Genomic DNA, 23,862 nt, shown 5'->3' on the forward strand with positions numbered 1-23,862 from the left:
ATCAGTCATTTGAGTTAATAATTTAGCTCCTTGCTGAATTCTAATCTTAATAATGTCCAAAAGTCAGATTTTTATCCTGCAGATCTACGCTAATAACCAGTAGAACTGGGCATAGGGCTCTGTTCCATAGTAAGGGGCTGACTCGTTACTCCAAAGTCATGCTTTGAATTCATGATGTTTACTTCTAAGAAACTGAACTTATGAGTGTGAGGATAGAAGACCAAACGTTTGACGCCTCTTCCCACCTGTACTTTTCCTTTTACTATAAATGTTCCCAGTTGGTGTAGAAACGTGCACAAGCGGGGCTTATGTGGTCGTCTGTGAAACCTCACCTCTCATGTCTTTTCTCACCCATCACAAATGCAACCTTTGCAGTTATTGATTCTGGTATCTTTTGATGCACTTTTTTTTTGTTCTCATTGAAAAAGATCCCTTTATCTTCAACCAGTTAGTACCTTAATAAATCAGTTAAGGCTGCCTGGTGATAGCGTGTATATCACAGAGGGCTGATAAGTTGTGGACAGGAGACACCTTAGTCACACACTGGATAACTCTTTAACATTAAAAAGAAAAATTGAAAAGAGATAACAGATATATTGTAATGTTTTTAAAACGTATTGTACGCACAGGAAGTGGTGTGTTTTACTCTGGACGGGGGTGTAAAAGTGAAGGCTTTAGTCGTTTAAAAGGCTGTAGTGTGACTTATTGCTTTGTTCTGGGATCAGCAAGTCTAAAAGTGTCCTACTATTTCTGGGCTTCACATAAGAATAATCCAACCCACGAAAAAGTCAACAAAATTGAAAACGTAAAAGAGAAACATAATGTTATAAAGTCAGATCGTCTTTTCATAAAAAAAAATCCGCCAATGAAATCAATGAAACACCTTGATAAAACGTGAACACTCACCCCCACTGAGAATGATAACAGCTAGAAACAGTGCCATGTCACTGTCGTCAAGCTCCAGCGTGTTGAACTTGACTCCAAACTCAAACTTTGGCTCCATCATTTGACAGAAAGGTTTCCTGAGGCTCTTGAAGAACTCCCGTGTCATAAAAATTTGTCCGTAGGAGATCAGGGTGCCGTCCTTGTTCATCAGAGGCGACATCATGATGATCAATACTTCAATCACTCCATACTTCAGCAACGTTACCTGAACAAAATATCCACTGGTTAGAAAGGAAAGATTTAAGCATGGGTCCATAATAATGTGACTTATCCAACACATTGCTAAGCCGCAGAACTTATTAACTGCTTGTTAAATTTCAAATATAAATATATACTTTTTTTTTTTTTTTTGAGATCTTCAGCATATTTGCCAGAAATGCATATCCAACATATGTTTCAGCCAACCTCTGATTAAGCAGAATGAGGCGTAGTTTAGAAATCTTGTTCAATAGTAAATCTGTCTCATGTAATATAAATGCACTTATTGACTACAGACAGATCCATTTTGAGACTCATTATATTTATATTGATACAATTCCAATTTTTTTATTAATATTAATCATTAAATTGCTTACATTTAATAAAGAAAATGACTCCTTCATTTACTTCCTTTGTTTTAATAAATTAATTGAACAAAACATTTATTTTACAGTATATCTGTTTGCTAAGTCATGTTACAAATTATCCTACAGTGGTAACTGCTGTTCAATTCATCCTCGCATTGGAAAATGGTGTTTTTAAGGTTAGACTAAACTTTAGCTATAGGAGATTTTAATAATATGACATAAGACCAAAGCTATTATATGGACAAATCTCATTATCTTAATCTGCATTTTGCTGAAAGGAGAGTGAGAAAATCTTAATAATGCATTTCCTAAGTGCCCTATGCTACCCTAATCTGTGAGGATTTGTTTTTTTTTTTTTGACTGATGCGTGGCTGCAAAGGATTTTTCTCACTTGATCATTGAGATCCAGGTCGATGAATCCTGGGATGCTCTTGGCAAACTCTGTGACTTCTCTCACAGCTTCTGCTGAACGTGACTGATAGCTCTTGAACAAACGTAGCTCCACGCCGTCGGGTGTCATCCCACCGATCCCGCTCCCCAAAGATCCAAAGTCTGACCCTGAGTGGGCTGCTGGGATTCCTGAAACTTTTAGAAATCAGAAAAGAGCTGCATATAACACCTCTATAACTGAAGAGTGAAGTTTATAAAATAGCAGGCTTCGTCTCACATATAAAATGGTAGGCAGTTCACTGAAAACTGCTCAGGCTAGTTTATCCTTTTTGCATTGATGGTATTTATTTGAAAGTGAGCTGGCAGGAAATTAGGTTGGGGGAGAGGGGAAAGATGGTCAAAGGTTGGCGGGCCAGGAATCAAACTCGAGACTGCTGCAATGAGCACTGAGGCCGCCGTATCCTGACGTATTCTTGCCCCGTGAATAATCACTCTACCACCACTGCTCCTGCTATCCTAATGGTTAATAACATTTCAATCTGAAAAAATCTGATTCTTTTGACAGAAAAATTATATTATTTTTACAGGCCATATTTGGTCTGTCCCCATAGTAAAGTGGTTTAAACTTTTAAGGGCAACATCCACTTTTTCACCTTCTATAAAACTAGGTTAATGAACTTATTTTCTAGTTCCTTTAACGGAGAAAACTTTAATGTTGCTTTTGGTTTTCATAAATACTTTTTTTTTTATGAAATATAATTTAAAGGTCTATCAACCATGGCAGACGCTTTCTGAAAAATGCTCCAGGACACAGATATGTTCTTGCTCATCTATCCTCACAATTTCTGTGCCTAACAGAGGTTATAAAATTGGTGGTCACTTTTTAAACCTCTGTACATTAAGAAAAATGCTCAAGAAACAATGATTCATGGTTAAAATGTTATGACCAAAGGCTCTGTCATATGCAGGAATAGTCCTACAATGGACATCAGCATCTGGTCAATTAAATTGACCAGATTTTCCTTAAATGAGGTGAAAACCTTAATTTCAGTTGTGTATTTTGGGCTAAACACGTTAAGTCTTGGACTGTAATTCCCGGAGCCGAGGTTTTTATCTTGGTTGCATCAGGAAGGGTATCTGGTGTAAAAATCTGACAAGTCTTTGAGCAAGTCTGAATGACTCGCTGTGGCGACTCCTAAATATAGGAACAGCCAAAAGGGCACACTGCAAAATATTGAAATCTAAATAAGTCATTTTTTCTTAAATTAGGTGTTGTTTTTTTTCTTGAACTGTGGATGTAAATTCGACACTTTCCCAATGGACCAAGACAATTTACATTTAAAATAATGATAAAAAAAATGCATCGTCTTATTTCTAGTTCATATTATCTAATTATCTTAAGAGCAAAGGTACTTATTCCATTAGCAAATTGTCTTATTTACCTGCTAATTTAGGGTAAATACAGTTAATTTAAGAATGTTTTACTTATTTCTAGATTGTTTTTGCTGTGCAGCATTACTTAAACCTGATCTGTGGAGAATAAAGTGATAGCTTTTCTTATTGCTTTTCAGAAACAAACTTTGGGGATGAAAATAACAATATATTTAAATGTATATTCTCCAGGGATATAAACAATTACAGTTAACTGCAGTTTTATGGCTGAAATCCTTTTCTATGCATTAGAAACAAATATAGGCAAATATACATCATTTAAAATTTCTTTTTAAGTTTATAAAGATAAGTCTTCCTCTGGTTCTCTGGCCTAGCTTCTCATCAATGTAAAAAAAAATATGCTCTAGGTTTCTACTCCTATTCATAGCTGTGAATCAGAGAAGTAATTATTTGTGCCTTGAGTAGTTAAATATAAATATGAACAAGCTTGTTAAAATTAAATCAAAATAATTAAACTAATATGTGACTTGTTGCATGCAGAAAGCGCATGTGGTTAAGAAATTAGGCTTTGTTGTGTTTCATTCAAACAGCATTTTAACCCATAGGGCCTTCAATTAATCCTTCTTTTTTTTTCATAATTTCTTGGCTCTACTAACCTCCGTGTCCAACTGCAACGGCTGACATCTGCTTCTGGTGCTCCAACACTGGTATTTGCTTACAGTTGATAAATTGCTCCCCTTCTATTAAAGACTTCATATCATGAATAATAAAAGGCTGTAGAAGGAAAAGATTTTTGCAATTAGGAAAGTGTTGGCAGGAAATTATAAAGCCAAAACAAATGGAAAAACAGATTAAAAAAAATTCTCAATGACTTTCTGCTGATAAAACTGAATCAATTCTAATAGGTTACTTTGGTTATAGTTCATTCCTCAGGCTTTAATGAAAAGCTCTAATATGATGCAGAAATGGTAAATCTTTGCTTAATCCCTATTACTAAATATTTGTTAAAAAAATTACAGCAAGGAAACATCTTTTCTCCCACCTGATGTGGACTTAAACAAAACATTTTACCAAAGACATGCAGTGACAGGAAGATAAACAGTATAATCCAGACACTTGAATGTTTCTGGCTCAGGATAGTGTCCCATTCTGACAATGGGGACAGAAAGCCGGAAAATGTAAAACTGTCAAAAAAATTAAACAATCAATCCCAACAGCTTTAAACGACTTTAATGACTCTTTTTTTCTTTGATGGGGAGATCGGGAGAGCGCAGACTGACAGACAAATGGTTGTAAAAGAAAGCATAATGTAGCTGCCTTGGGAATGCAGAAAAAGGACTGACTGACCACTCTGACTTTCCCCAAAACATCCAGCTATGCAGAAAAATGGGAAGAGATTTATTAAAAATGTTCCAGAAAAAGGGTCAATTTCTCAACCACTGAAAAGGGTCTGCTGGGAACAACATTTCCATCAGGGTTACGAAACAACTGGAAGCTGGCCTTAAAAGTTAACATGGAGCAATTATCTGATCTGTCTTAGCCAGAAATGTGTTCATTCTGAATGCACCTCTTGAATTTGGCTAAAAACTTTGGTCTTTTCAATTTCAATGAGACAGATGCCCCAGCTGTTGAATTAGTGCGACCGAAGGAAAGATGCAACTGATATGAAGCAGTGTTCAATAATTCCTGGAAAAATCGAGGTGTTTCTTATGTCTGATTCTGACAAATTTTCAACCGCAGCATAGTGCAACTTCATTTATAGGAAAGAAAAGGACTGGTTAAGTAAAAAATTTTAAAATTTTCTAATTCACTATTGATTTCCATGAATTATGTCAGAGCTGTTTCTGAATGAAAGATTTAAGTCTCCAAAATACTGACACACATCGCATCTCAAGAACTCCTCCTCCTCATTCAACAAACTGTCATTCAAACTGGATACTTTCCTTCAAAATGTTTGTCTTGTGTGGACATTGCATTTTACACTGACGCCAAAGTTGAGTGTTTTTCAGACACTCCTTGACTTTTCACTGAATTCTCAGCTAATTTTAGTTTTATTTTAAAACATGTTCACATAAGAAAATTAGATTTTTTTTTCTTGTCTTACGACTTTTAACTATATTCTTAATAGACTTAATAGAACAACTATATTTCTGCGTTAGTAGTTAACCGTAATAGTTTTTGTTATTTAGATAAATATAATATTTGTTTTGGTGGAAGGGATTTAACTAAATGTGCAATCATCTGGTTATAGGACATAAGCCATCCTTAGCCACCATCATAATATTATCAGAAAAATGTTCCGCCAGCCACTCTACTATCTACTTTTAAGGGTTTCTATAAAAATAATAAAACCTATTAGCTTCGTAACTGCAATAAAACCCATATCTTGGCCTTGGAGATTAGAAAATGTTAATATTCCACTAAAGGAAAAAAATCCTCCTTTATTCTAGGAGGTACGTAATCATTTCGTAAATGAGCAAGGAGTGCCATAAACAAAATGCTGATTCAGTGTCATATGGTGGCTATTGTTGTGGCGAACAGTCATAACAAGCCGAACAAAGAAATACAAAGCAACCTTGAGGTTATCAAACTTTATCAATAGAAAAATAAACTGCAGAAGCTACAAATGGCAAAAACAAGCATAAAGAATTGCTTCAGTCTTAATTATATGGTTTTAAACTGCTCTATTTTTCTATATATATATAAAAAACAGATTCAGATTTGCTTTGGTTTATTCATAACGTGGTAACATCTGCTTTAAAATCCACTGGACATCTAAACTAAAAGCTCTAAAAATCATTTTAGTTTATATGTTGAGTAAAAATGTTATAAGGTAGTATATATATGAAATGGCAAATAAACATCACTTTGTACTTTTAGTTGCACATGGTAACTAAACCCACCAGCCAACAGATCTTTAAATACTAATCAAAAACTTCAAAGATTCATGGTTGAATGACCTAAGAGTTAAACAGCCTGGTTTTGAAGATATAGAAAAAATAAAGGTTCAAATATAAACAGATGTTGTGCAATCCACAGGGAATTTAAGGGTTTCATTGGAAATTTAAAAGATTAGATATGTTTACTGTATAATAATCTTTCTCAGCTTAAATGGTGATCTGTTTGAACTAGCAGCTTTTAACTGTCTGTCTGAAATTTCTGTAAAAACACATAAGAAGACAATACAACATATAATTCTCAAGCTAAGCTGTGGAGGAGTCTGTTCACTGTTAGATTTAAAAGCCTTTAATGAAAACAATAAAAAAAAACAAACTAGATTGTGATTTTTTTTTTATTGCCATTAAATATCTTCAATGTTTCAAGTGCAATTTTTTAGATGTCGTAATAACTCTGGTCGTTTAGCATTACAGTCAGCACCATTCTGCAGACTGTAAAACAGCCTCCTTGTTTCCCCACCTTTCCAGTGTAATCTGAGAGATTTTTGAACAGCCAGAGCAAATAGAAACCAGTTTATCAACTTTTTTTCAGCTCAAGCAGCGTTTAAATCTCAGAAGTTTGAATTTAACTAAACTAAGAGCTGTGGCATGACAACAGCTCTAGTAAATATATTAACTAGTCCACTTGTAAAGTTCAAAATCCTTTTTACTTAAAGTTTTAAAATGCTCTTTATTTTTTATTTCCACTGTGGCTCGCATTTCCCAGATGAGAGCGTAATCTTGACAGAGGACTGGCCCAACAGTTCACATTAGCACCGAACAGGAATGTGGTTATTTTAGAATAAATCAAAGAAAGTCAAAAACTTAAAAGTTAGGAGAACATATAGTTCACTTGCAGGTCAACTATTCTTTTTTCACCATTTTCTCTGTCTTACATGTCCTATAAAGCTGACTAACTGGCAGTTCCATCAAAAAGTCACTGATTTTACTGAGAGAAAAAGTAGGGAGGAAATCTTCCAGCAATTCTTACCACTTTCTCTCCAGTCTTTCCAGAGAGGATTGCCCTGGCCTTGGCCTTGGTAAGGGGAAAATACTTCAGATAGGCCTCGTACAGATGCCGGGCCAGAGCCCTTAGATCTGCAGCTTCTGGGTGCATGTGTTCTATGTCAGACGAGAACTCAGCCAGCAGTTTCTCCTTCTCTGCTTGGGGCATTCGGCCAAAACGAATAGCTGGTAAAACGAGATAGAAATGTATTTTAGACCAACTACACACCAATTATGCAATACATAGTGTAGACCATTTAAAAAGGGGAATAAAGATAGAGGGAAATGAGTTCTAAAGAAACTACATTGCAGTACATTGAGTTGAGAAGCAAAAAAGTGAAGAGCAATGCGGCGCTGGAATGATAGATTGGCTAGAAAGGAGCACTCGACATCTTGAGCTACTGCATTACTGTCTGTCATGTTCTGTCAGCATTAGGGCTTTCAGGCTTAAACCCAAATTCTAATGACTCAGAGTTAAAAAAAAAAAAAAAAAAGCCTTTTTTTGCTTATAAATATTTTGACTTGATTTAAAAGCTTCACCCAAAGCTTAACCAAAAATTATCATTTATTTGTCACCAAAAATACACACATTAAAAATGCATTAAAATTAAATCTGATTAGAATTAATAGAATTGCTAATAAATAGAGAAATAGATCCTTTATTAACCCATTGAGGTACATTACATCCGCGTCATTTAAACTTTGCATTTATAAAGGCTACATAAAAAAAACAACTCTGCAGGAATTGTATTTGTTGGATTTAAGCAATAAGAAAATCCATAAACTTTACTTTAACTTCCCTTTTTATTTGATTACAGCTAAACCTATATTAAGCCTAAATTCAAATTGCACAGAAACTTGAACGTATTAATACTCAGGTTTGCATTAATGGTTTGATGTGTGCTGTTGTAACACAACAGTTCACAAAGTAAAACAACTTCAAGTAAACAGGAAGAAAAAGAAAATTTTATAAAATAAGAAATAATATTTCTAACTAAATTGGCTGCACCCAGACAGGACTTAGCAGTGATGTGAGTTAAATCCTTCAATGATTAAGTCTCCTTGTCGATATCAGAGAAAGGATAAATCAGAAGATATTACATGATATATGGTCCTGTTGAGCATTTATGAGGTGTGTCTTGTAATGCATTCCAACAACTTCTGCACCTTGATAATGCATTCCTAATTACATTTACACAGCTCACTGAAATACCTAAACTTATCTAATCTCTTTCCCCCTCATTTTTCCTTCTACTGCTGTAAAGGACATTACAGCCGACATTTAAAACTATGCAAACTGAAGAAAAGGAGGCCAGACGGATTTTCATTAACAACATGAGAGCTCTTGTATTTAATAATATACAAAAATCTAAATTCAGTATCATGGTGGGTTTGTTAGGATGACATGCTATTTATGTTTCAAAAACACAGACATTTAATACTATAATACTACTACCAAAAATACTACCGTAATAATAAAACAATGAATTGTCTCGTTTTCTACTTTTGTTGTTTGGATGGGAGGTGAAATTATTTTTATGTATTCAAATCAAATATAGATATTTTCAATCAATTCATGTCACATGATGCATTGAGGGTTTTTTTTTCAGTTTAAAATAAGCTTTTATTCTTCCCCAAATCTAATCATGAGGTGAAATCTAATGCTATGGCGTGACAAAGACGAGACGTTTCAATAAAGGTGGAAATCATTAGTTATCCCTCGCCTCCATTCAGACATCCACCATTCTTTAGCTGCCGCTTTATGCGATTGTGAAATATAGAGTGTGTGGTTGATGCACACCTTGGGCAAATCAACACAAAACCAAAGTGGACCTACCTCTCTCTGGGCAACAAGCCTGCTGCAATGACACAGCATGTTGGAGAAACCAGTTGAAACTCTGGGCTCTGAGATGTCAATCATTGATAAAACACCCACACTGTAGTTTTCAAAGCTGTGGCTGTAAACTTGTTAAGTAACATGAGGAAGATATAAGCGTATAAGGAGGCATAGAAACATGCTAATGTTTGTGGGAGGAAACAATGTTTAAGAAAAAATGTAGGGCTGTTTTATCATCAATGCTTCATTTTATATTTGCTACAATTAATATTTTAGTTGATTTGGAGCCAGAATCTGTAAGTATAGTCCCTTCTTTTTACAGGACAGATGGTGATTTAACATTCTTACAGAAATAAAATCTATTTTAGAATCCCACCTTTAAATGTCAGGAACATTTAGGGTCAAAGGTCAGGGTCCTGAGTTATTGAAAAGTATTAAAGCCACAAACTGCAACTCGAGCCCTTAGCTTATCAAACCAAAATAAACATATTGCCCCAAGAAGCGCTTAATTAACAGGGATTAATCGTTCACACTGATTTGAGAAGTTTTCTTCCTTTTTAATTGTTACTGTTTATTAGCCTTTAATCATTTGTAATATTTATTTTGTTAAGCATATTGGGATTTTAGTAAAGTTTATTTTTTCTCCACATCAATAAAATCCCTTTCCAACTATTTTAAACTTTTAGATGATTTTGTCTTTTTTTAAGAGCTATTCTTATTCGGATAGAGCTGACAGTTCATCAGCATCTGCAACACTTGAAGTTAAAGTTGTTCATTTGTTCACATTGGGCATGTCTCAATAAACAAACAATCAATCAATCGAATTATAAATATATATCACTTAGTAAATAGAAATGAGCTCAAAAATGTATGTTTGCATGATTGTTTTCCTTGTTTCTCCATCTCTTTCTTCTTAGAGCCAGCGGTGTATCGGCCTCCACTCAATGCTTCCCTTATTGCTTCCATGGTGCTGCAAATGCAGCACAAAAGCCTAGAGACCGGGGAGTAGCAAGCTAGAGAAATGTTGGCTCAGATTTGGAAAAACAAAGATCGTATTTTGTTTCAATGCTAAATGTGAAAGATGCAACTTGGGAGAACTTTGGATTGAAACCAAATAAAAATTAATAATTTCTAGCATCTAATTCTGGGAAAATCTATCTTTAAACAAAGTTCTTATCAAACCTAGTTAACATGTCCCACCTGTATCTTCCAGTTGAGGTTACATTTTGGTTTCTATTCTGACACGAAATCTGCTTTGATAATAAACCTGTTTATATTAATAAGTCTGTTTTTTGGGGGGGGGGGGGGGGGGGGGGGGGGTTCCCCGCTTAGAAATTTAAGTGAGCACAAACAGCAGTAAAGCGGCTTTCGAGTATGTTTTTGTATTCTACATGCATGCAGCACCTATCTTCTCGGGCCAATAAAGTATGAGATATTAGTCTGGCAGGGCTTTATCACTTAAGTTCGCTGTTGTTTCACAGCTAAAGAGTTGCTGAGAATTCTCATAACTCACTGAGGCCAAAGAGTTAAACAGACTGAAGCTGGCACACCCAAACAGGTGCAACAAAATGGACAAGAGAAGGAAGGAAATTACAATTGAGCGCACCTGAGCCACTTTTACAGTTAGTAAATAAATACTTGGAGGTGGAGTCCGTCAGGCTTCAGTAACCAACAATGGCTGCCAAAATAGAAGCAGTAGCTAAGCACGGGTGTGTGCTTAGCATTGCTTTCCACATGCTGCATCTATGTTGTGTATTCTGGGTAAAGCTGCTGTCTGAAAGGCTCCATGTTTTACAGAGAAATTTCAAATTATGCAAAAATTAAACAATATGCGTAAAGGAAAACAAGAAGAAGGTTGAGAAAAGTTTAGAAAGGTAATCAGACTTAAAAGAAGAAGAATGCAACTGTTAAGACAAACACACTAAACCTGTCATACATGCAGAGACATACCATGAAGAGTTAATGGGATGAGAGCAAGACAGTGTGTGGGAGTTAAAGAAAAGCCTCATGGCTCTGCCCACACTAAGAAACCTGTTTTGCAAAACAAGTTTACATTGTTGCATTTGCATCCAACCTCCACATCCAGTCATTCTCTTGATGAATTTGCCTCATTCCTAACCCCATTTCATACCTATATATTTCACAATTGCATTCACTATATAATTGTTAGGTATCTCACACTTAAGTACATATCTTCACAATAGTCAGGGTTATGAGATGTTAAAATATTTTTCAATCATACGTTTTCAAAGCATGTACAAAACCTCTGAAGGATGGTTCTTAATTAAGCCATAGTAGCCTGCTTTTCTTTTCTTTTTTTTTGTTGTACACAAAAGCTATCAGATATAAAACAACCAAACCTGAAAATTCACAAAATGGGATAGATGGCCAGTGCTTCATTACTGGTTTGGAGTCCCTTAATAATTCTAAAATGAAAAACATATTTGTTGAATTTTGACCCACTCTCACTCAACATAGTATTGCTATTTATGTATTTAATTTAGTAATTTAGTTAATTTAATTTCAATATATTTTTCTATTGCTACATTCTTTGTCCATCCCTCCTCTTTATTTCCATTGTTTTCAGGGTAACATATCAACCCTTCCAGGGAAAATCCAAGGTATTCCCAGAAGAGATACATATGTGGAGCTAACTTCAGCAGCTTGCAGCTGGTATCTTGTTTCTTCACACATGGTTTAGATCTTAGCAGAGATGTGGTATATAGGGTGACCAGAATATAAACAGCTTTGCTTTTTGGCTCAGCTCTTTCTTCCCGACGTTAGACCAAAGAGATGCTCAACCTATATATCCATTGTTGATTATATTTTTTTTGCTCCATCCTACCATAACTCACGACCAGTTTAGTTTAGTTTAGTTTATTTAGGATCCCCATTAGCTGTAGCAAGCTACAGCTATTCTTCCTGGGGTCCAACAACAAAACATGAAATAAAAAAAAATTACAAATTAAATAAAATTATGTGGACATTAAAACAACATCTCCCATAATCTATACATATACATATAGACTTACACACATATACACATACATATACATACCCATATACATAAACAGAAACAATCCAAACTAATCAAAACAAACTACAAAGCACAGCAATTGAAGAAGACAGTCCTAATCGTGTTTTACCTCTATATTTAATAAATGTTCTTTCAATGATTTTTTAAATTTCCTTAAATCAGTTATCAGTTTAATGTAATTCGGCAGTAAATTCTATGCTTTCATACCTCTATACATAACAGTTCTTTTTAAGGCATTTGACTTTACTTTAGGCAAACTAAAGTTTCCTTCAGTCGCATGCCTAGTCCTGTATTCGTGATTCTCTGAACTAAAAGTAAGGTTTGTAAATAACATATAAGGTGTTTTTAATACAGATATGTTTCTAATCATAACAGTCAATGAGTATGAAAGTCTGTCTTTAACCAACAACCAGTTTAACTTTTTATGCCTTGTTATGATATTTGTCCTTAAATCACACTTCAATATTATTCGGGCAGCTCTATTTTGTACACGTTGTAGTTTATTTAGCATCTCTCCAGGGGCATTTGACCAGACGACTGGGCAGTAATCCATTTGAGAAAAAATCAATGATTGGATTATCATTTTAAGAATATGTGGGGACATAAAGGTTGCATGTCTTCTTATGACTGTGATTCCTCTACCCATCTTTGCAATCATGTTATTAATATGTTTTCTCCATAATAACGTGTTATCCACCGTCACTCCCAGAAGCTTGGACTCATGCACATTCCTTATCGAGACGTTATTGATATTAATATTCAATATATGATTACTGTTTACGTTGTAATTTGACCTCACAATCATGCTGTTAGTTTTTGCTGTATTCAATACCAGCTTATTTGCTTTCACCCATTTATCCACTCCCACTAGTTCGTTATTCATAATAATTTCTAATTCATTATTTGTTCTTGCTGATGTATATATAGTGGAATCATCTGCATACATAATTATTTTAGTTTTTTTGAGTATGTATGGTAAGTCATTAGTAAATATTGAAAATAATAAAGGACCCAGGCAGCTCCCTTGAGGTACACCACATGTTACAGTTTGTTTTTCAGAAAATGCACCATTAAAATATACCGTTTGCGACCGGTTAGTTAAATAACTGGTTAAATAACTAAGTGCAGATTGTTCAAAACCATAGCAGGAAAGTTTTTCTAATAGTAGATGGTGGTCAATTAAATCAAAAGCAGCTGAAAAATCTAGAAACACAACTCCCACCATATCTTTTATTTCAAAACTCCTAAGCCAGTCATCAGACATACTAATTAGTGCTGTTGCTGTAGAATGAGCCTTTCTATAAGCATGTTGAGAGTGACAAATTATGTTATTAATCGACAGATAATTATTAATTTGTTCATATACTATGGTCTCTGTTATTTTTTCTAACACAGGTAGTAGACTTATCGGACGACTATTTGAGCTGGAAAAGGGCAGTTTCTTATTTTTCTGTAATCGGATTATTTTGGCTGTTTTCCAGGCTTGTGGACACACTGAAGACATAAAACTTAAGTTAATAATGTGAGTAATTACAGGAGCGATTTCATCAGCAACCAATTTGAGAAGTCTGACATCCAGTTCATCAACACCCGGTGGTTTATCTTTGCACTTTTTCAGGCAATCCTTTACCCTCTGCAAGTTAACCATTTCTAATTTAAACTTGGACCTTTTCCCTTTCATTATTTCGTTTCTTATTAATAAGTGAGATATTTCATTACTTAGGTTAGGCATATTTTCTCTTAGTTTTGCTATTTTACTAATGAAATAATTATTTAAATAATTAGCAATTTCTCTAGGTCTAGTTATGAAGCCATCGTTTGTCTCAAGAAATAATGGATGCGTTCTATTTTTCCTACCTGTCAAATCATTAACTATCTTCCACATTTTTTTGCAATCATTCCCCGCCTTCTTTACTCTATCTTCATAATAATTCTTTTTTTTCTTTTTATTTAGCTTGGTCACAGCGTTTCTTGTTTTCCTATATAGGCACCAGTCTTCCTTATTACCAGTTATAATTGCAGTTTTTTTCATTTGGTCTCTCATTTTCATAGCTTCTTTCATTTCTTTGTCCAGCCATGGTGTTTTCGATGTTCTGACGGTAAACATTCTCAAAGGTGCATGTTTCTCAATCACAGGTAAAAATAAATCATCAAACTTTGACAGTGCAAGCTCATGATTTCTTTCAGTCAACACTTTAGACCAACATATTTCTCTCACATTGTCAACAAAAGAATAAGGATTGAAAGATGCATATGATCTCTTAAAAATTATTGTAGGTCCTTGCCTATCTACCTTATTGTTTTTTTCTACTATAATCAGATTATGGTCACTGCTTCCAATAGGGACCGATGATATCTTGTTAACTGTTTCTGGAGAGTTTGTAAAAATGTGATCAATACATGTAGCTGTTTTAGTACCATCTTTTTTTACACATATTCTTGTTGGCTTATTCATAATTTGATCAAATCCACCTGCATTAGCTCCAATTTGTATCTTATTCTTCAGTGGACAGTTATGAGCAAACCAGTCAATGTTAAAATCTCCAAGTAAATAGACATCCAGACCCACATTCATATTAGCTAACATTTCACAGATTGTGTCAAGATATTCATTGTTAGAACTTGGAGGTCTGTAACAGCAGCCTACTAGTATAGGCTTTCTGTGAGGAAAATAAACTTGTAACCATAATATTTCAATATTATATTTCATCATGTCAGTACACATTTTCACAGGTAAATGATCTTGAATGTAAAAAGCTACTCCACCACCATATTTATTTCTATCGTTTCTATAAATGTTGTAACCCTTTATATGTAATTCACTATCTTCAAAGGAGGAGTCTAAATGAGTCTCAGAAATAGCAAGTATCTTCAGCTTATGTTCTTCTAACAATTCAGCTATATCATTTGTTTTGTTTCTTAGACTGTTTATATTTATATGTGCAATAGTAAGTCCACTTTTTAGTCGCTTGTGTTGGGATGTCATTGCCATATATTTTAAGAAGCAGTCCTGTAAGCATATTTCCGTTTGTTTATCCTATCTTGGGGTGCTGGTACGAGGTCGGATTATCAGTTTGTCGTGTCTGAGGTAAGCTATTTCACCCTTCTCACGTGCAGCTTTCAGTTTTGGCATGAGTTCCTTTCTTTTTAACCTTACAGCATCTGTGTAGTCCTCATTGATGAATATTCTAGTACCTTTCAGATTTTTTGCTCTCTGCATTACTGCAGTTTTGTCTTTGAAGTGCAAAAACTTTACCACAATGGATCTAGGTCTTTCCCTATCTGGTTCAGGTTTTCCTATACGGTATGCTCGTTCAATATCAATCTCCCTTTGTAGTTGCAACTTCTGCTTTAGAATTTCTTTAACTTTTTCCTCTGATTCTACCCAAGATTCACCCGGGGTCTCAGGTATCCCATCAATGACCACATTATTTCTTCTCGATAAACCTTCCAGGTACTCTTGTTTATCCACAATTACCTGTAAGCTTTCACATATCTTGATTATGTCTGTCTGGATTGAATTACCATGATCAGACTGTTTTGCCTGAGTGATCTTTAGCTCATCCACATCTTTCTGTGTGAATTGTATACTTAATTTCAACTCCTGAATTTCTTTTGTAATCATGTCCATCCTTGAATTTGTTGAATCCATTATAACTTTAACAAAGTCTTTGAAAATGTCCTGCTGTTGCTGTAATAAAGCTGTAAACATGTCCTTCTGGTGATTCAGCAGGTCATTTACCTGAGTGAGTGATACCCAATCCTCCTCAGTGTTTCTTTGCTGTTTGGGACCCATTTTTCAAGGTAGTATGGTGTTACCTGATAGTGGAGGCTGGGGCCTGGCCTGGTGGTGGTGGCTGGCCTGGCGTGGAGGCTGGGGCTTGTTCTTGTAGTGGTGGCTGGCCTGGTGTGGAGGATGGGGCCTAGCCTGGTGGTGGTGGTTGGCCTGGCCTGGTGTTGGAGGCTCCTAGCTTGGCCTGGTGTTGGAGGCTCCTAGCTTGGCCTGGTGGTGGAGGCTAATGCCTAGCCTGGTGGTGGTGGTTGGCCTGGCCTGGTGGTGGAGGCTGGGTCCTGGCCTGGTGGTGGTGGCTGGGTCCTGGCCTGGTGGTGGTGGCTGGCCTGGCGTTGGAGGCTGGGTCTTGGTCTGATAGGCTGGCTTGGTGTGGAGGCTGGGGGCCTAGCCTGTTAGTGGTGGTTGGTCTGGCCAGGTGTCGGAGGCTCCTAGCTTGGTTTGGTGGTGGAGGCTAATGCCTAGCCTGGTGGTGGTGGTTGGCCTGGCCTGGTGTCGGAGGCTCCTGGCTTGGCCTGGTGGTGGAGGCTAATGCCTAGCCTGGTGGTGGTGGTTGGCCTGGCCTGGTGTCGGAGGCTCCTGGCTTGGCCTGGTGGTGGAGGCTAATGCCTAGCCTGGAGGTGGTGGTTGGCCTGGCCTGGTGTCGGAGGCTCCTGGCTTGGCCTGGTGGTGGAGGCTAATGCCCGGCCTGTTGTTGGCCAAGTTGTCCTGTAGATTGTCTGTCAGTGCTGCTGCTCAGTGCTGCTGCTCAGTGCTGCTGCACTGAAGACCAGTAGATTCTATATTAGAGGTAAAGACCGACCCTCAACCCAGAGGTATCAGTTGAACTTTTTTTTGCCTGTACTCCATTAATATAGCTAATTTTCCTTATCAAAATTACAATATCCAATTTCTTTCCAATTAATTTCTTCTGCAAGGACATACTGTTTAGATCCAGGGTTTTACTCGAGTCATTGCCTTGAATGCAGCCTTGTACAAAGTCCATTGACGCAAAACTTGACTGTTGCATGGAAAATTGCTTACTTCTTTCTCCGATATATACAGGCACAACTTTCTCTTCCTGTCTGTGTGGTAGCAAACCAACTTTAGGCATATTACTACCACCTAAAGGGCTGTTGTTAGAAATTTAGTGTCCAAAGCTTGGTTTTTGCTTGGTATACCAGTGACAACTGCGCTGCTAAATTAGTTAATTTTTGGCTTCAATGCCTGTACGGACAAAATTTCTTCACTGCCCACCTAGGAAAATGTGTAACTACGTTGAGCGATCTAGGCAGAAAACCATGGCAGGTGTGCAACAGCTGCTTCTGGCGAGGGTTTGGGAATATACATATCTGAAGACTTCCTTTGATTTAGCCCATAAGTACAACACTAAAAACAGATTGTGATAAAAACCCAGGAAAGAAATGACTGTTGCTCTTGGACGTCATAAAGAAGCTTTGAAAAAGACGTAAACAGCAGTGTATTCTATTTCCTGGTGTAGTGTTATGTTGTCAGCTTCTAGTCGCTGCTGAACATACATGTCTGGAGCCAGCATTCTGTCAGAACAGCATACACTGTAAAATCCTCATACAATTAGGTTTTATCTAACCTAAATGAATCATCATAATTCAGTCATAATTTAAGCACAGGCAATGTTTTTTTTTTATTATTTTAAACATGAAAACAAAATGTATCCAAATGTAAATTTCCGCACACGTTTTTTTTTTTTTTACTACTAAAGTAACTTATTTTAAATGAATATTGACTAATATGGTTTTAGCTATTGAGGCTTCTTCTCTGAACATCCCAGAACTTCAATCATGTCTGGGCGTTTCTACATCCAATAAATAACAGTAAAATCAAAGCTGATTTTCTTTTTTTAAAAGTTAAATAATCATGTTTTTGCTGGTCTGTACACTGCTGCTACAATTTAATGTCAGAATAATTCTCTTTTGCGCATGTGCGTGCATGTGTATTAGAACAATATATACTGATCTGACAGCTTATGCTCTTCTGACAGAGCACCAGATCGTATGTTTGCCAAGTATATCCCAACCTTAACTATGGTTAAATGCAAAGTGAGCAACAACTCTGTCCGTCTGAAATTTGGGATTATACTGGAAATGCAAATGACTGTGCATAATAACCTTTTAAAGCAGAGAAACAAATAGATTTTCTTAAATGGGAAAAAAAAAAATAAAAAATCAGACAGTTGGCTGGGAAGATGATAACACTGCAGTTCACTTTTGCAGCTGAAGTTGTACCAAGCACCTCACATGACTTACCTGTGTTTACTGATAAAGTCCTCCCACCCACATAGTTATAAAAACACAGAAAGAAAAAATTAAAAAGCTCTGGTGGGGTTAGCTGCTGACCACAGTCTCATATTTGAATTGTCTTTAAAATGTATCAGGTAAACTGAACTAGCAATGTGAAATGAATCATGAACTAAAGTCTGCTATGAAACCCAAGACCACAGAAGAAGCACGTAGCAGCATATAAGACAGTGGGGTGGCTTGCTAGAGACATGCCACCGCACCTTGACGACCAAATATAAAGCAGTGTGGCCAGCAGAGAGTACACTGTTCTCAGGGAGGGGGGGCTTGGGGGCAAGAGGAGATATAAGAGGTATTTCTTAGACCACAGGATCAAAACAGATCTGTCTTTTTCTACATACAAGCTCTCTTTTACAGTCAGCATGTAACTTGGTTTCATTCATATCTGTGGGATACATCAGAAAAAGAAACAATAGACTGTATAGTGTATTTTTTCATATAATTATTAGGCAGTTTAAATATCAGATTACCATTAATTAGAGATAGGAAGAATACCCAAACCTTCTGCTAATGCAGGAATGGCAGTACGCCGGGGTTAAAGATCATAGTAAGTACTTTGTACTCAATTTCTCAAGCTCTTAAACTGATCATAACAGCAGGTCTAATATAATAAAATGATGGAAGTCATCTGAAAACTCTTATATTTAAAAATAAATACAATAAAAAGAAAAATTATTAATAACATATTCAAATAGAATTAACACCTTTCCATTTGTTTTTGTAATTTTTAACTTAAAAACACACCTTACAATAAGCAATGTACATATCTTAGAACAGGGTTAGGTACTTACAGTGACAAAAAATACAAAACACTATTTACTTTATATTAATTTGATCCCCAAATAACACTGAAGGCTCAGTAGACTGAAAATACCATTAAAACAATTATATGTTGTACAAAAAAGTTTGTACAAAATAAATTTTAGGTCTATGTCTTAAAATACGTTTAGTCTTATATTCTAATGAAATAACATATGAAGTGCTGCAAAATTTAATTTCCCTTTCGGATTAATAAAGTATTTTTGACTTGAACTAAATAGAATTATTGGAGGGTAGAGCAGCAAGATATTTAAGTGAAGCAAGTGTAATGATGCTTTATAATATTTCAAGTAAAAATCAGAGAAGCAGTGTAATAAATAATTCAGTTAAAATACTTCTAAAAGTGCCTCTTAGTTACGTTACTTAATAAAAGGCACTTTTGTGACAAAACAGTTATAATATGCTAACTTTTGTCGCTTCATTATTTCTTAGGTCTGTTCCTTAGGTTTAATCATAAGAGAGGCATTTGGGATACACATTCTAATGGTGCTGTTTTATTTTTTTTGCTTGCCTTTTTTGTATTGTTTAGCTTGCTGGGACCTCCATCTAAAGACTTCCCTAATTGTCTTTTTCTACTTTTAAATAATTTCTTTCTGCAAAAGACTGAACAGCCTTTTAGCCAGTTCTAGATTAATTATTAACAGCTATAATGGCTTATCTTAGATCACTGCTGATGTCATTGCTCTTTAAGATTGTGCCGACATAAACCTGTGCGCTCTAAACTAGCAAATTGCTAAAACTCTTGTTAAAAAAGAGGCCGTCACACCTGCTGTTAATAACTTTATAAAGCGCAGCTGATTAGCCGCACCTATTGTTAACTTTCCATCTCCACTTCTATGGAAACTGAGAATTCACGCTTAGGTTTTCTTACACATGCACCATGATTCACACACCTTGTTAAGATATGTAGCGTTTTTATTCAAAAAGAGACACCATCTTACCATTGTGTGACATGCCAACATTGAGGCACTTCTGGAAACGGCAGTATTGGCATTTGTTACGGGACTTCTTGTGAATGCGACAGTGAAGATCGCAGTGATCATACACCAATTTTAGCCTGATCGTGCGTCTGAAGAAACCCTATGTGACCAAAAAAGACAGTCATTAGTGAAACAGTAAACACATCTTTCACGGTAACTTGGAAAGAGAAAAAAAAAAAAGAGTAAACCATTTTTTTTCAGATGACATCATATTTAAACTGCAGGTATATCAGTGGAGAGTAAATATGTGCTTTAGCCTTTGATCTGAGGGGAAACAAATAATTTTGCCAAATTTATTATAAAAAAGTACATTGTATTTCAAGGTGTGCTTTCATCTGATTAATCTTAGTTCAAAAAGGTCACAAGACCTGCTCTTATCTCATCTATTAAGTGCCCTATCGTGGTTTAACTTCAGAAGCACACACCAAGTCAAACATTTTTCAGTTATGATTTATCTATTTACTTAATATAGACTCATAAAACAAAAAAATGGAGAAAAATCATCACTAAGTATGACAAAACACTGAAGCTGCACTGAAAGAATGTGATGTGAGCTAAGAAAAACCCCTCTGAATTCTTTGGGGAAGCTCATCTGTTTTGACATCCAAAGCACGATCCAGATGTTGCTCTTTTTTGATCGCAGGTTATTTAGAGAAGGAGGAAGTTAAAGGGGGTCAAAGCCTTCGCCTCAATAAAGAATGTTTTCTGTTTTGAAACAATTAAGGGATTGCCTGCTTGGCTGACCCCCCTCTTCTGGTAAGTGTCCCCTGAGACATTGGGAGAACAATAACCGCTGTAAATCATTTTCATTCAGGCAAGTGAGGTATGATATGACTAAGGGGCATAAAGACATATACCTCCTGTACTGTAACAGACAAAAATGTTTTTTTAATGCTTTTTATGTGTAAAAATGTGTATGTGTATGTGCAAAAGGGATTTTAGATCTCGAAGGGATTAACCTTGTTAAATAAAGGCTAAATAAATAAATAAATAAAGAAATCTAACAGGGAAGCAAATACAGAAATTACTTGAATATATAAATAAATAACATTACCCCCACAATGCATCTGGTACTCTAGAAAGGCAGAGTAAATTATCTATATACCCAAACTCATGATGTCTAATGTGATAGTTTAGAGATTATTGACTCAGAGTAAAACCTTTTTTTTTTTATTTCATTCCATTAACCAAACTTAACCATTATACAGAGATAACAGCTAAAGCCCATGGACCGCTATTTTAACGGGTGGTCATCTGGGAACAACAAAAAAATGCCTTTGTTTAAATATAGCTCAGTAGAGGTCACTATGATGCATATTGGTAACAGGTCTAAGCCGGCTTTAGTCTTCACCTTCAATGCAGTGAAAAGGTATTTTACTGTATTTTATCAGATCCAAGGTAAGGAGAGTGATAAAGCGGTTATTACACTTAGAAAGCTGATACAGATTCTGTTCATCTCACCTTTCCCCTTTATGGTCGTGAGCTCTACAAATGAAGAAATCACATTGACATGACGGTGGGACTAAGATCTAGCAGTTTTTTTTCATTTTCGCTTTTCACTTGGTAGCTTCAAATAGAGAATTAAGAAAATTAACAGAGAGTCTGTAGTTTTGTCTGGCTGCAGGGTGTGATCAGATTTCTATGCTCCTGAAATACAGGAGCAGAAACTTCTGTTTCTCTTAAAAAAAAGGGGAAGCAAACTTTCTTTTTTCTGCAAAGTCAAAGATAGCCCCCCTTACCGATGTATGGAGCACATTGAAACATCACCCAATGTTTTAATTGAAAGGTGTAAAAAAGCAATAATTTTTAAGTATTAAAAATATAATTTCCTTATCATCATAAAATAAATGGAATGGCAGCAATCTGTATTGTTAATTGTGGAGGGAGTAATAAATGCTTAAGCTTTAAACAATACAAAACGTTTTTGGTGGAGAAAAAAAAGCACTCCAAATAGAATCAAACAGAGAGATCACTTGAGAATGAGATTCTAAAAAACGAAACTGGGGTTTGACCTCCAAAAAATTGTCAACAGTGTTTCTTGCTTAATGTGAAGTCTACAGGGACGGCATTTCAAAATAACAACATCTTTGCAACTCAAGGCCTCACAGCAAAATCCTCCTACTGGTTATCACTTGTATGAACAGTGGCTGATGTGGGAAGATGCATAGATAACACAAATTCACAATGAAAATCTTTTACAAAACCCACATATCTGAAGTACAGTAAAGATAATAAGAGCTATCTAAGCCACATAAACTTTTGACATCGGTGAACATCTGTTTCAGTTGCTCCTGCAGATTGCGTTCATTTTATGACATTAAACAGTTTTTAGGTAATAAAACTGTGGTTTTTTTTTGCTGAAACTTGGTTGTTTGTTTGAAAACGCAGGTGTTTAGATTAAACAGGATGTGGGGTCTTTGTTGTTCACTCTGACTGATGCTCAAGAACATCTTTGAAAAAGGGAACCCCCTTAAAGATGTTCCAACTGACAGAAGTAGCTGAGTTAATTGTTTAGTTATGCTTTGTTCATATAAAAATTATTGGATTATCATTTTTTAAATAAAGAAATTATCTAAAAATATATACTAATTAAATTTGCAGTTGATAATAATGACTTATGCCACACACTAACTAAAACGACTACGTTTCCGTGCAAAGAAATCAGAGCAACAAACCAATTTAGTTTTTTTTTGTTTGCTGTCTGCTTTTTAATACATACAATACCATCTTAAAATGACAAAAAAAATACAGTTTTTTATCATAATTTAAGATGATTGAAGTACTTTACTTTAATGGGATACGTTTTCTATTGCCTTAAAGTAAACCATAACAAGTATAAAAGAAGAAGGGACATCTATATGGGTAAAAATAAAGTGGGATTTTGTAAAGATTATAGACTTTTTTTTGAACCAGGTTCAAAGATTAGAAGAATTAGGGGACTAAATTTAACTTACAGGTACATAGATTCTAGTCTGCATGCTGCCTTTCATGTAAGTCTCATTTCAAACCTGTGAAACCTTCTTGGGACCAAAGCATATGCTGCATACCAAGTACTGCCGCTGAAACTGAAAATCCTTCTCATTTATGATTGGAACACAGTGTCATAATTTGTAGTTCACCTTCCTATAATGTAAAAATATTTCAAAGAAAATGGAAATATGTCTGACACCTCACCCACACTCTATCAGTTATTTATACTCTATACAGACAGCACAGACAGATACACTGACAAAGTTAAAGGGGCAGGCTCGTTGTCTGCAGAGGCAGATGCTGGCGTTGAGTGGAAAAATGCATGGGCTTGTGGTTAGAGTGACAGACATAAAAAAGATAGAAAAATGCCCACTTCTCTCCGGGCAAAATACAATTATCTATTCCACCGACATCTAGCAGAAAACACAGATAAGCAGAAAAAGGAAGAGACCAGCGCAGCAGCAACTTAGGAGGATCATAGATGAAAACTGTGATACAAGTGAACATTTCCTGTTTTAGGGTTTTGTGACTGAAGGGGTTTTTTAGCATGCATTTTTGCAAAATTTTTTTATGGTGCTACTGTCCAGAGCACATCAGCATCCAACTGTTTACACCAGAACTATGGATGTTCCCACAAACTGAAACAGCCTTAAGATCTCTAAGAATTAGAAGAGATGGGACTAGTGCTGCTGCTAGGTGTCACGACCAAACGGAAAGGTACACATTCTTACTTCATTTAATGGGAAATATGAGGTCCCTTCATTTAGGGGGTTAATGGGAAAGCAGCCTTGTTGTGTTAACTGAGACATGGCTAACTGTACTAACTCCAGACACACAAATAAATATGGATGGTTTGAAGTTATTTCATGCAGACCAAATT

At 35.8% G+C, this 23,862-nt stretch overlaps 1 protein-coding gene across 1 annotated transcript in view; it reads right to left on the reverse strand.

The window, feature by feature from the left end:
• Positions 1-23,862, reverse strand: part of pparg (peroxisome proliferator-activated receptor gamma) — a 58,761-nt gene that overhangs the window by 2,555 nt on the left and 32,344 nt on the right. The window contains exons 4-8 of the mRNA XM_038307855.1: positions 19,974-20,112; positions 7,221-7,420; positions 3,950-4,067; positions 1,903-2,096; positions 907-1,150 (exon numbers count right to left, since the gene is read on the reverse strand). Coding sequence (XP_038163783.1) covers positions 907-1,150; positions 1,903-2,096; positions 3,950-4,067; positions 7,221-7,420; positions 19,974-20,112 — 895 coding nt within the window. The remainder of the gene's footprint in view (positions 1-906; positions 1,151-1,902; positions 2,097-3,949; positions 4,068-7,220; positions 7,421-19,973; positions 20,113-23,862) is intronic.

Source organism: Cyprinodon tularosa, unplaced genomic scaffold (genome assembly GCF_016077235.1).
Source record: "Cyprinodon tularosa strain WSP-4 unplaced genomic scaffold, ASM1607723v1 ctg621, whole genome shotgun sequence".
Classification (NCBI taxonomy): domain Eukaryota; kingdom Metazoa; phylum Chordata; class Actinopteri; order Cyprinodontiformes; family Cyprinodontidae; genus Cyprinodon; species Cyprinodon tularosa.